This window comes from Vipera berus (genome assembly GCF_964194415.1).
Source record: "Vipera berus genome assembly, chromosome: 2".
In the NCBI taxonomy this organism is placed as follows: Eukaryota; Metazoa; Chordata; class Lepidosauria; order Squamata; family Viperidae; genus Vipera; species Vipera berus.
In genome coordinates, this window is record NC_138203.1 from 166,706,950 (window position 1) to 166,721,058 (window position 14,109).

The following is a 14,109-nucleotide window of genomic DNA, read 5'->3' on the forward strand; positions in this document are numbered from 1 at the left end:
CCCATTTCAATTATTTATTTTTACCAGTGAAACCAATATAACATCTCAACATTCACAAATATACATTTCTGACATTCAAAAACATAACAAAAACAAATCAGTGACCAATATAGCCACCTTTCTTTGCAAGGACACTCAAAAGCCTGCCATCCATGGATTCTGTCAGTGTTTTGATCTGTTCACCATCAACATTGCGTGCAGCAGCAACCACAGCCTCCCAGACACTGTTCAGAGAGGTGTACTGTTTTCCCTCCTTGTAAATCTCACATTTGATGATGGACCACAGGTTCTCAATGGGGTTCAGATCAGGTGAACAAGGAGGCCATGTCATTAGATTTCCTTCTTTTATACCCTTTCTTGCCAGCCACGCTGTGGAGTACTTGGACGCGTGTGATGGAGCATTGTCCTGCATGAAAATCATGTTTTTCTTGAAGGATGCAGACTTCTTCCTGTACCACTGCTTGAAGAAGGTGTCTTCCAGAAACTGGCAGTAGGACTGGGAGTTGAGCTTGACTCCATCCTCAACCCGAAAAGGCCCCACAAGCTCATCTTTGATGATACCAGCCCAAACCAGTACTCCACCTCCACCTTGCTGGCGTCTGAGTCGGACTGGAGCTCTCTGCCCTTTACCAATCCAGCCACGGGCCCATCCATCTGGCCCATCAAGACTCACTCTCATTTCATCAGTCCATAAAACCTTAGAAAAATCAGTCTTGAGATATTTCTTGGCCCAGTCTTGACGTTTCAGCTTGTGTGTCTTGTTCAGTGGTGGTCGTCTTTCAGCCTTTCTTACCTTGGCCATGTCTCTGAGTATTGCACACCTTGTGCTTTTGGGCACTCCAGTGATGTTGCAGCTCTGAAATATGGCCAAACTGGTGGCAAGTGGCATCTTGGCAGCTGCACGCTTGACTTTTCTCAGTTCATGGGCAGTTATTTTGCGCCTTGGTTTCTCCACACGCTTCTTGCGACCCTGTTGACTATTTTGAATGAAACGCTTGATTGTTCGATGATCACGCTTCAGAAGCTTTGCAATTTTAAGAGTGCTGCATCCCTCTGCAAGATATCTCACTATTTTTGACTTTTCTGAGCCTGTCAAGTCCTTCTTTTGACCCATTTTGCCAAAGGAAAGGAAGTTGCCTAATAATTATGCACACCTGATACAGGGTGTTGATGTCATTAGACCACACCCCTTCTCATTACAGAGATGCACATCACCTAATATGCTTAATTGGTAGTAGGCTTTCGAGCCTATACAGCTTGGAGTAAGACAACATGCATAAAGAGGATGATGTGGTCAAAATACTCATTTGCCTAATAATTCTGCACTCCCTGTATATCTAGAGCCAACAAAGGAATTGGAACTAAAAGCATTTGCAGATGCTAGTTTTGCATCTGATACTGTAACCAGGAAATCCACTTCAGGATTGGTTGTATTATTGGGAAACGCTTTAGTAGGATGGAGGTCTAACAGACAGAAGCATATAAGCTTATCAACAACTGAATCCGAATTTTCTTGTTTATCTTTATTATGTACTGAGCTATTGGTATGGAAACAATTATTGTTTGATATGGGTTTAAATTGTAATGAACCAATAAAAGTGTATGAAGACAATCAAGCAGCTATAAAATTAGCAACTAATGCTGCAGTGAAAACTAGATCAAAACATACGGATCTACGGTATCTAAATGTCAGACAATGTGTTAAAGATAATTTGATTAAACTGGAATATTGTGCAACTGAAGATAATATTGCTGACCAGTTTACTAAGGCTCAGGGTGCTATAAAGCATAAATCTGTTTGTGATATGTGTAATTTGAGATTGTAAAAATATATGTATAATATGCCACCCAAAAGGGGAGATTGTTAGAGATTAAACTTGATTTGGGTGACAATATTATATAATGGAGTAAAAGCACCTTTAAGGAGTGAAACGGTCTAAGGGTGTGGTTGTAATTATTCCACATAAAAGAGAGTTAGATGTTACACGTAGTTGCTCTTGTATATGTGTTTGATGTTAGTGTTTGGATACCTCTTGTTCTCTTGTTTGCTAACTTGATATTTATTCTCTCAAGAATCAACTGCTTGCTACAGTGTATATTGTTTTTGATATTGGTAAGCAGCTTTTGTATTTTGATACTATGTTTTTTATGGACTGACTTTTATGTGCATGATACTGGATTGATACTTGGACTATTTCTTACTGTGTTTCTTTTTGTTGTCTGAGTAAAAATAAGTTATAAAACTCGTGTTAGTGCATTACTGTTTGCCTAAAAGTCCCAGTACAACTTCCACTGTGTATTAATAATACTCTGTTAAACAAACCATTTTTTCAACAACATATTCTAACAATCACCCTGTCAACAAAAGTGCGTACAGTCAAGGCTATGGTCTTCCCAGTTGCAATGTATGGCAGTGAAAGTTGGACCATAAAAAAGGCTGAGCGCCAAAGAATGGAGGCCTTTGAACTATGGTGCTGGAGAAGACTCCCGCGAGTCCCTTGGACTGCAAGGCGATCAAACCGGTCAGTCCTAGAGGAGATCAACCCTGTCTGTTCTTTAGAAGGCCAGATCCTGAAGCTAAATACTTTGGCCACCTAATGAGAAGGAAGGACTCACTGGAGAAGAGCCTAATGCTGGGAAAGATTGAGGGCAATAGAAGAAAGGGACGACAGAGAACGAGGTGGCTGGATGGAGTCACTGAAGCACTAGGCGTGAGCTTAAATGGACTCCAGAAGATGGTAGAGGACAGGCAAGCCTGGAGGAACATTGTCCATAGGGCCGCGATGGGTCAGACACGACTTCGCAGCTAACAACAACAACATTCCTTACAAAGCTAAAATTTTTGAATTTAAATTTAACAAGGAAAATCTTTCTAGTTTTCAGAGACACACCTTCATAATTCTGCCATTGTGCAAAATTGTATATGAAATACAAACCCAGCATATTCCATTATCAGATTTGCAACTCTAATAATAATACAAAGATAAAATTTGTATTAGATTTCATAATCAAAGTCTTAAGAAATAAGAATTATTTAATTCCTGCTTGTGTTATATTCACAAACTCTGCATACAGCAGTCAGTCAACCAAATAAGATGTTGGAATCCTGTTAATTAATCACACAATCCTTTTGTCAAAAAGTCATAATGTGGATCTTATGCAAGATGTCCAAAATCTCTCTCTCTCACACTCACGCTCTCTCTCATACCCAAAATCTTGAGATAAAAGATAATTGCATATGGGGTAGTCTGGATTGAATAGGTTCAAATTCATACAGTAGTGCGAACTTTTGTTGTTACTTTAGTAAACAGTTATTCCTGAAGAATCAATCAATCAATCAATGTGTGTGTGTGTGTGTGTGTATATATATATATATATATATATATATATATATATATATATATATATATATATACCCAATTATTTCTATTGGACTATTCTTCACAACTTATGCAGCGTACAAATTATTTTTATGTTCAAAATACTGAATATTTCAGCTTTTCTGGAATATGATTAAAATAGAATAACAAATTTTCTATGTATAGCACAGTATATAGAATTCACCTATATACAAGGGCCCGAGGTTCAATATTCAAAGTAGCGTATGCGAAAACAATTTTCCTAATGGCATTCCCCCCACAGGTAGTCCTCGACCTATACCCATTCAGACCATGACTGAGGTATTGAATGAATGGTGATTACAACCAGTCCTCAGCTATCTTTACACCCTGAAGCCAATCTGATTTGTGACCTGGGTACTTGGCAATCCATTTGGACTTATGACTGGTTGCCAAGCATGATCATCATTTACAAACTTCCCCGCTGAATTCCCAAGAAAATCAATAGGGATGCTAGCAGGGAAGGTTGCAGGGTTATGTCTCCCACACCCATGCATCCTACTTCAACCCTTCTGCACTCATGTTGTGCTGGCCATCTTCACACCCCTTTACATCTTCCCTGGCCCTCCCCTGCATCCCCATGCTCTCCCCCCCCCACCCCCATCCAACTGAAGCCAATTACCCGCTTGTGGGACTGGAACTTGCAGCTTCCTACTGCCTTCTCCACTGACTTTGGTTGTGGGAAGCTGGCAGGAAGTTCCTTGCCTAACAGTGACTTCCAATTAACAAAGGCAACAAAGGCCTGCAGATTAGCATCACTAAGTGATGCACTTTACAAATGCATTATTTAGTAACAGAAATTCTAGTCCCAACTGGTATTGAGGATTACCTTTATATACTGGAAATATTAGATATTAGCAATAATCACTAGTCCAAACAGAATTTTCAATGAGCAACACATTCTGTTTCATACATACACACATTCTGATGTGTGTGTGTGTGTGTGTGTGTGTGTGCGTGTGTTAAATGCTTGTTAACTATTTAGATTACCTTGCTAGGCCCCAAACATGGGACAAATCTTTATATATATATGAAAAAATAGCACAACGTACTTTTAATTCTTCTACTGTAGCTTTAATTTTAGCATAGCCCATATGCTGTTTCCCCATCAAGTGATCATCGACTCTGGACTGTGCATCTCCTACAATTAAAAAGGCTCCGCAGACTTCACAAACTTCCATTTGCTTTTCCTGGGCTGCAAAACTTTCAATGGTCTGGAAAATAAATATATTAAATTCTCCTAAGCATTGAATTCAGTTTTTTCATTTCTGTGCTCTAAAATTCTCAATTTGCTCTAGAATTACAACAAAAGAGATGTCCTATTTATGAATTGATATTTGAATTGAAAAATTAAAATTTTACATTAAAAATGTAAGTTATTCAAAATAATTTCCCTAAGAACACAACTAGCATATTATTGGGGCTTGCTGGCCCCAAACATAAGAACTTTCATTACATGATAATTCTCCCTTACAATAGATATTTAACTATGAAGAAGTTATCTTTATGTTCAATTCTACTGTGTGAGCCAATTTGAAAGCATTTTTGAAGATATATTATAGACCATTTGAAGATGTCCAGAAGAACAAAGGACATGGAAATTTTGCTCATAAGCATTTTCAGCAGTTCCTGACACAATATAGAACATACATTTCTTTTAGTTTCATGAAATCAGAAACTCGCAGGCATTAATTTGAAGAGCCACACAACAGCAGTTAAGCATTTGACTCTTCATTCAAGAGTCAATCTCCATAACATAAGTATATACCAATTCAAGTATTTTAAAATTCAGGGATTCCAAAATATGGTAACCAAAAGCTAGACATTAGTATCTCCATATGCTTAAAATTTCAAAAAAAAAGCGGGGGGGGGGAACTATACCAGCTAAGTTCAAGATCAGCAATAATGAGGGCAAACAATTTTAGCAGACTGTCGGGAGATTTGGAAAGAAGAATACACAGCAATAGCAGCATCGAAAGAGATGGGAACAAGAGATCCCATCTCTTTTGGTGCTATTATTGCTGTTTTCAGGATTTTTGTGAAAAGCACTATGGTTTGAAACAATCCAAGTTCAATCATAGCAAATAGGGCTAGGTTCCTAAAAAGATGCCACAGAAAACCCACTTATGAGACAATAATTGAAGGAAAGATACACTTTGTATGCTAGTGTTGTGAAAAACCTGACATGCTGTACCTGCAATTTGCATGAATTCTACTTCATTGGCCTTATTCCAATTTTGAGAATTTAATACTTAATTAATTAGAACAACCAAATGGAAAAATCTCAAAAATGCATTTTTATTATTACAATTAGAAATAAGAGATCCACACCATGGTTTAAAGGAATCATGGAATTCTGATCATAGTAAATCCTTTCAGAAGACAAATTGTTTGGAATTATGGAAATCAGGTAAATTTACTTCAGCTTCAAGAACTGCAGTGAAAGTTTATACATTGCCGGCATTTGACTCCAGTTAGATTAGCACATACATACATACATATACGGTCTTTTCATCTCATGCCCATCCATTACAGAATACCTACCAGATTATTTTGCTGGAGCTTATATAAAAACTGTCTGATTTGTGAAGAATAAAAATATTTATATGAAACACACACATAAACATTTTACATAAACTTAGGAAAAAACGTTTTTACTAAATAGCTAAGATTTGATTTCATTTGATAACGGTTTTTAATCTTAAAGTAAAATAGTTCTTTGTGACGCTTACTTACTGAAGTTGTAGATCTGAGCAGTTCTCTCTCCTCTTTTAACTGTTCAACAAGTTTCATCATGCCTTGAGCCTCCTCTACTTTTCCTTCAGAACCTAGTTCTTCAATCTATTAGAAAGGAAAAAAGCTTTTAAGCTTTAATTTAGGTTCTATATAATTTTTATTTAAAAATATAGTTAAGATAATTCTACCTGTTGCAGAAGTACATCAATTTTATCAGTTAAGACTTGAATCTTTTCTTCATTTTTGCCAGTAGGTCCTGCTGCCTGCTAAATATAAAAAGGTAATTATTATCCAAATAAAAGTCCTTTGCTTTACTAATCGTTATTATGTCTATCACACTACTCATTTTAAATACAAAGCTGGCATAAACTGGAAAAATAGTTCTATTTGTATCTATTCAGAAATGAGAGGTGCTGGGGACAATGATTCTAGGTGAGCATTTGAAAAATTCATATTAATCTGTTTCCCATAAATTCAACACAATTAGAAGGAAGTCATGTGCAATGCAGTAAATCTGAGGTACTACTCTATTACCCATGTAATAAGTAAAATGGAGTTTTCTAAATAAATTAAATGGTTTTTCATAATTATGCTACAGCCCCAGGCAAGTCTATACTGTACTGTATAGTATGTGACATCATGCTACTTTAAACTTGTGAAAAAATGTGAATTCAAAAATGCAAAATGGTTAGTTATCATTTTTATACTTACACCAGAGGACTGCTGGGTTTGAGATAATGCTAAACGGGCATGGCCTCTTCTAATTCGACGTTCAACTTCAGCAAGCAAGCTCTGTAAATAGCGAAGGAACTCTCTTTCATAGCCTACTTTCATGAATCGAGAACTCTTCTCATACCTATCAATGTCCAAAATGTATCTGAAGGTTAATAATAAAGACAGTGTATGTTTAACCAAAATACATGGCAAATACATAAAGAAACTATGAGCGATTCAATTTCAATTAATATTAGGTGGGGATTTTGTACTGAGATTATTCTTTTTAGCTATACCTATTAGAAACTTTTAAAGCAAAATTACACATATACTTACTGTTTTCTTAGGTTTTCATCATGAATCTTTTCACATGGACCTGAAAAAATATTATTATTAATATAATTAATAATACTGTGCAAAACAAAGACCACAAAATTTCAAAAACTTTTTCCTTAAGCAAGTTAATTTTTTGGCAACACAATGTTTAAACAATACAGCTAATCCTCAACTTATGATCACAATTGAGCCCAAAATCTTTGTTGCTAAGCAAGACAGTTAAGTGAATTTGCTTCATTTTACAACCTGCCACAGTTAAGTGAATCACTACAGTTTTTAAGCAAATCTGGTTTCCCACTGACTTTGTCAGGTCACAAAAGATCATATGACCTGGGACACTGCAACTGTTGTAAATATGAGTCAGTTGCCAAGAGTCTGAATTTTGATCATGCGACCATGGGGATGCTGTAAAAGTCCTAAGAGTGAAAAATGATCTTACGTCACTTTTTTCAGTGCCTCTGTAATTTCAAACAGTCATTAAATGAACTGTTGCAGGGCGAGGACTACCTATAATAGTCTCTTGCTACACTATGAGAATGATATAAAGCTATAGTTATGAATAGATATACACAAATATATTTTTCAGTGTCTTGATTCTAATATTATACTGAGACATTTATTACATTTTATAGTTAATATTTTATTGTTATACAAAAGCTTAAATACATTTATTAATCAACCAATTTATTAATAAAACAGCTGTGTGCAATAGTATTTAGTGCAATCTCCGTATCATGAATTAGTATACTGATGAATCAAACCTTAAGTCTGGGATATAATTTTGTGGCTATTAGATCTAAAGCACGATTCAAAGAATAGGACAATCCATCAGAACATAGTGTACATGGAGAAAGGTTGTGAAAGATAGATTGAAAAGCTAATGCTAAATGGTATTTCCAAAACAAAACAAAAACTACATTTTGTTGCTTTAAACCTAATATGCATATTAAAAATAAACTGCATATTAAAAATAAACAAACTTCTAAAATGTTCTTAGAATGTAATCTATTAAGAACATTTGCATAATTAGATTTTAATCAATTTTAAAATAATTTAAAGACATAGAGAAGTTATACCTATCATTAAATTTTAAATCAATTACTGCATAAAGAGAAAACACACACTCACCTAAGTCAGAACGAGTATTTGTGAATAATTCAGCTGGACAAAATCCACAGAGGTAATATTTACAAACCTGAAATGTAAGAACAAGATTATAATTACTTTTTTTTGCCAATATTAGATTAACTCAAATAAAATCACCAATGTACCACTGCCATCCCTGCCCCCTTTGCACTGACAGTTGGTCTCATTTCTAAGACACTATTCTATAGAGTAGCTCATGTTACTGAATAGCAGCATCTACTGGGCTCTGCATCTACTGGAAATGGAAGGTATTATTCACTTGTAACCCACTGGTTTTATCTTTATCAATTTTACCCTTGACCTTTTGTAGAAATTAATGCTTTTCCTTGCCTACATTCTATTTGTGATTTTATTACATAACTCTCGATATTCATGTTTGTGTTCTGTACATTCAGTAAGTTCTAATTTTTAACTTGCATTGGTGCTTGTTCTTGGCTGTCTTTATCAGCCAATTCATACTTTTCTTCTTTAACAGTTTGTATGACTTAAAGTAAACCTCTGCATCTATTTCTGAGGTGCAAATATAATCCATCAATACAATTATGGGGATGTAATGCATAATCACAGATTATCTTGCTTTTCAATCCAAATTGTCCATTTTAGCTTACGGTATGTCCAGTTAATAATTCCAGCAGTGTATTGTGTCACAGGTATGATTCATTTATTGATGGGCTTTGATGGTATTTCCATAGTTTAATTTCATCTCTAGTAATTTTCCCATTCTTTGGATATATTCTTTACTACACACATTTTTAATTCGTCCATACTTGATGTTATCCAACTGTAAAATGCCCAGATATTTGTAAACTTCATCCTGATGGCTCCTGATGATTTGGCCATTCAGCATTTCAATTTTATTACTATCTGTGATTTTACTCTGGTTTATTGCAACTTTACTGCATTTCTCTAGGCCAACTTCCATTACTATACCTGTGCTAATAATTCTTCTACTGTTTGACACGGAGTGAATTTTGCCGCATATTCAGCTGGATAGATGTTTAGACTAGATTTGACATTTTTCCCACTTACTGAATCCTTCCCAAGGATGTTGTTGTTTGATGGTGTTATCCCACTTACTGAATCCTTCCCAAGGATGTTGTTGTTTGATGGTGTTAAAGTATCATTGCAGGGTGCAAGCAGTTCCGAGTAAAGCTACCTTTTGCAACGGTGATTTTATCAATGCCAATGGAGTTCAAGCAGTGTTCCACTTGTTTTGAAACTGCACCCAAGACACCTGTCACTATTAGCACTATCTTTGCTTTCTTTTGCCAAAGCTGTTTTACTTCTATTCACAGGTCTTTTATTTTGTGATTTTCCCCATTTTTTTCTCTTTTCTTCTTGGTACTGCCATGTTTACTAAGATTTTTGTCTTTTTTTATCAACAATTGTCACGTCAGGGGTATTATGTGAGCAATGCTTGTCTGTTTGAATTTTAAAGTCCCAGAGCACTTTAGTGTCTTTATTTTCTATTACTTTGTCTATTTTATGCTCCCACCAGTTCCTGCTTGTAAGCAAATGGTATCTCTTTCAGATATTCCAATTGCTACTTTGTCATGTTCTTTGTAGTCAGTCTGTGCAATATTCCTGCAACAGCTAACTAGGTGGGGTCCACTGTTTCTTTAGCTTTTTTTTTTTTGCAGAGGCAGCATTTGCTATCTATTGCTGTCTTCTCAATTCTGGATTGTATGTATTTTTTTTATTTATTCAGCCAGATGTTTAGACTGAACTTGACATTTTTATCCACCTACTAAGCCCTTACAAAAGACTAGGGATAGGCAGATGTTGTTTGATGGTGTTAAATGAGTTATCACACTATGTATTGGGGAAAAATCAGTTTTCCCCCAAAGCCATTCCCCCCCCCCCGGAAAAATTGGAAAAAAAGGAATGTGGAATATGTTCTTTTCCAATGATAAATAATATATCTATTATGACATGGTATTCAAACTATATAACATGAAGACCTTAATGAAGATTTCTGAGACATTTTGTAAAGTCTTAAACTATTGCAAGTTCTCAGCTGAAGACAAGCAAATCCTGAAATACAATTCAAGTAACACTCTACTTCTCTATGCAGTTCTCAAACAAGAGAAATATGCATTTGTGCCACTAGAGGGCACTGCAGGGGAAAGGCTCCAGTTTGGTTTCCATGTTCATGATTTCTTGCTTTTTTTGTTGCTTTTGAAGGAAAGGGGGGTGGTTATCTGTTCTTTTGCAAGCATATTTTTATATACACTGCATTTCAGGCAATTTGTAAAACTACTCCACACTGAACTTTCCAATTTTTCCAAAATTTCTATTTTTTCCAGAAAAAAACAGGGAAAATGGTTTTTTCTCATGGGCTTCAAAATTTCTGGAAATTTTACATCTCTAAGTATGACTAATGTTATAAAAGCCAATTAATCATGTTAAATAAATAGGTAGACCAACAAAAATGTAGATAAATCAGTGAAGTTTCACATGGGCTAAATCAGTAAGATGAAATTTGACAGGGAGAAATATAAGGCCTAAGTATTGAATAAGGAAAGATGTAAAGCCTTAATATTGGATAAGGGAGATCTGGCTTAGATGTAGCAGCTGAGAAAGGAATCTGGGTGTGTTTATCAACCACAAGTTTAACATGAACACACAGTGCAGTACAGCTGCTCAAAAAAGCCACTGCACTGAGAACAGAATCTCCAGGCGGTGGCACTGGGGCTAAAGAAAAGGCTCAGGGACAGTGGATGGCTGAAACTATTGAAGGCCCAGGCCTCTACTTCAGCCCCAGTGCTGTCAAAGAGTGCTGCTGTGCAAGGCACCAAATGGAGAGAAGTGGTGGTGGTGGGGAGCTGAAGTCCATCTGCAGTCATAAGAGTGGGCGGGCTGCCCAGTGCCTGAATTTTGTTCATATTGGTGTTGCAACTGCTGTAACTTCAATTACTATTCAGTACTATCACACAGGTAGTCCTTGATTAACAAGCATTCATTTAGTAACTGTTCAAAATCGCAACAGTGCTGAATGGACTTACAACCCATGCCTGAACTTGTGACTATTGCAGCACCCCTGCAGTCATGTGATTGCGATCTGGGCACTTGGCAACCCATATGCATTTATCTATGTCCCTCCTGCCCAACCTAATGGGATAGGTACAAATGATGGAAGTGAGGCAGTCTTTCAAATACCCTGGTACCATGCCATTGGGGCTTTAGAGGTAACAGCCAGCACCTTAAATTGCACCAGAAGCAAACTGGAAGCCAGTGCAGCTTGAGAAGCAAAGGTGTAATGTGAAAAAAAGTGAAGACATATTTACAATTGCTTATGCTACAGCATTCTGAACTAATTCAAGCTTTTAGATGTTCTTTGGGGGCAGTCCCATGTAGAATGAATTACCTGAACTCACTCAGGAGGTGACCAAAGCATGACTGAGCACAGTGCCTCCTGATCCAGGAAAAGGGCAAAACTGGTACACCACATGAAGGTATAGTATGCACTTTGATGAGGAGCCATCAGTCCAAGCAAGAACCAAAGTAACTTCATCTTGGTACAGTTGAATTGAAGTTCGCTGAACCTTATCTAGATTCCCAGAGTTGACCTAAAGTACCCTCCAATTATATAATTCTGTGAAGAAGCTGTAATATTTCCATATTTTTAGAGTTTATTATTTGTTGATGTAGTGATAAACTTGAATAGCATAGTTTTAAAGTCAAAGCCTTATAAAATGACACCTTCAACAAGCATTTAAGATTTAAAATAAACATGCACATTCCCTCTTACTTGATGGACAAAAAGATGATGAGATAGGTAGTACAGTAAAGCAGTTACAAGCAATGTGACTTTTTTTATTCACTGTGCAAATAGTAGAACTAATTCCAGGTACTGATTTATTTATTTATTTTTTTAAAAACCCATTTATCTAGTCTAATGTTTTAAGTCTAAAATGGGGACTTAAAACCATGTAAATTTCTTTTAAAACTACTAGGGTTAGATAATTTTTTTAAAAATCCCATTTATATCCCGCCCTTCTCCACAATCTAAGAAGCACAAATCAATGTGCTTAGCAATAGCCTTCAATCTATGTATATGCCTGCTTATTAGGGCTTTCAGGGGCCCCCATTTAAATTTAATTAGTCTAATTTAATCAACACTCTGAATCAGAGAAGTGCTACAAGAGTTTATGCAAGTATTTCACTGACTATTAAGATTTCTACCTCCTTGAACAACAAATAAAGGCAAATGCTGTCATACTTCAAATTGGGTTCATTTGTTTGAGACAATGAAGGTTAGGATTCCATACACTTGCTTGGAAAAAATTCTCAATGAATTCAATATAATTTATCTTCCAGTGTTTAGTACTATAAATCACTCCAAGGCATGGTATCTCATTTTTTCAATATATACTGAAATAAATGCATGGGTTATTATTTCATAAGTGAAACATGTTATCTTTTTTTCTATTATCTTAAAGACTTCAATACACTTATTCTATGGTAGGTTAGAACCTAGTTGTACAAACATCTCAAATTCAGAAACATTTTCCCTAATTCAAGGGAGTCATCTGAGAATTTTCTGAGGTAACCCTCACAGTGGCATAATGGATAGGAGAAAATGTTCCTTGATGTAAAATTCTGGTATCTGTTTGATTATTGACTTATTTTATCTTTCATATTTTTACACGCAGAACGATAAAGATTTACGATTGTGAAATAACCTTCCCTCCCCAACAGAAGAAAAGGGTTGCGGTTGAAACTGACTCGCACGCTTCAAAACCTTCACTCTCCTTTTTTTCGCGCGCACCTACTTCTCCACCCCGCGTTCTTAGGCGCCACATTTCCAAAGTACAAATAATTCAATGTACAGTGTCTCAATATACGGCGATTCAATATATGGTGCGCGATGGGCCTCGTTGCCTGGCTCGTCCTCCATCTTCAGGGCCGCTCGCTAGAAGACAGCCCTTCCGAGTTTCTCCCCCCCCCCCATTACTTCTTTCTCCCCTCGAGAGGCCTAACGCCCTCCAACCCGCGCAATCGCCTTCTGCCACGCTATACTTCTCAGTTAAAACGGGTGCGGGTTCTCTTTCCTCCTACCTTAGGCTCGCCCAGGCAAATTTAGGTCTATGCCGCGTTTCCTTCTTCCTACCCCAACATCCGAAAACGACTGAGAGCAAGGAGGCCTAAAAGGGCAGCGAAGGCCCAAGCTCGGCAACACTCACGCTTTCATGGTCCCACCGCACGTTACTGCGCTTTTCATCAGGGGCGAGGTTTCTGTCTCGGCCCATAAGCTCGTCCAAAAGCTGGGCTGCCGAAATCATGGTGCCTCTCCGCCACCGACCCAATTATTACCGCCTCGACTATTTCCACTCGCCGACAAAACGCTGCAGCCGCGCCACTCCGAGAGTGACAGAGACAAAATGGCGGCAACGTCGAGCCCGGGCGTTTCCCACAGTGCACTGCGCTTCCCTCGCATAATCGCCCCCGGGGCTTGTTGTCAAGGGCTCGCGAGGCGTCTGTACAGCTGTCCGCGTCGCTATGGAACGGGCGCGGCTGATCTATTACTTTCCCTTCTCATCTGCGGGACAAGACGAAACCGGCAGCTATTTACCATATCACAGATTTGCCCAAACACGTTCCCTGCAGAGTTTTGTAACACAGATTGCCCAACAAGAAGTTTGAACATTGCAGACAAGGTTTTAATGCAGAATACTCATACCCTTCTTTACGACTCGCCTTTATTTGTCGATTTGGGATTATTTAGAAAAATCAAAATCTTGCATTTCAAAACTTCACCAGGATCTTGAAAAATACA

The 14,109-nt window shown here is 37.2% G+C and overlaps 1 protein-coding gene across 19 annotated transcripts in view; it reads right to left on the bottom strand.

Annotated features, from left to right (window-relative positions):
- LUC7L3 (LUC7 like 3 pre-mRNA splicing factor) overlaps nucleotides 1–13,747 on the bottom strand; it is a 28,519-nt gene extending 14,772 nt beyond the window's left edge. For 4 of the 19 annotated variants that reach the window (XM_081320664.1, XM_081320675.1, XM_081320666.1 and 1 more), the window contains exons 1-8: nucleotides 13,517–13,746; nucleotides 8,313–8,379; nucleotides 7,185–7,224; nucleotides 6,846–7,011; nucleotides 6,323–6,400; nucleotides 6,135–6,239; nucleotides 4,451–4,612; nucleotides 2,892–2,966 (exon numbers count right to left, since the gene is read on the bottom strand). In XM_081320664.1, coding sequence (XP_081176790.1) covers nucleotides 2,892–2,966; nucleotides 4,451–4,612; nucleotides 6,135–6,239; nucleotides 6,323–6,400; nucleotides 6,846–7,011; nucleotides 7,185–7,224; nucleotides 8,313–8,379; nucleotides 13,517–13,615 — 792 coding nt within the window. In that variant the 5' untranslated portion in view covers nucleotides 13,616–13,746. Of the gene's footprint in view, nucleotides 1–2,891; nucleotides 2,967–4,450; nucleotides 4,613–6,134; nucleotides 6,240–6,322; nucleotides 6,401–6,845; nucleotides 7,012–7,184; nucleotides 7,225–8,312; nucleotides 8,380–11,697; nucleotides 11,713–13,516 lie in introns of those variants that run through there. The other 15 variants (XR_014025521.1, XM_081320674.1, XM_081320662.1 and 12 more) reach the window with 11 other exon arrangements.
- Nucleotides 13,748–14,109: the final 362 nt, after the last annotated feature.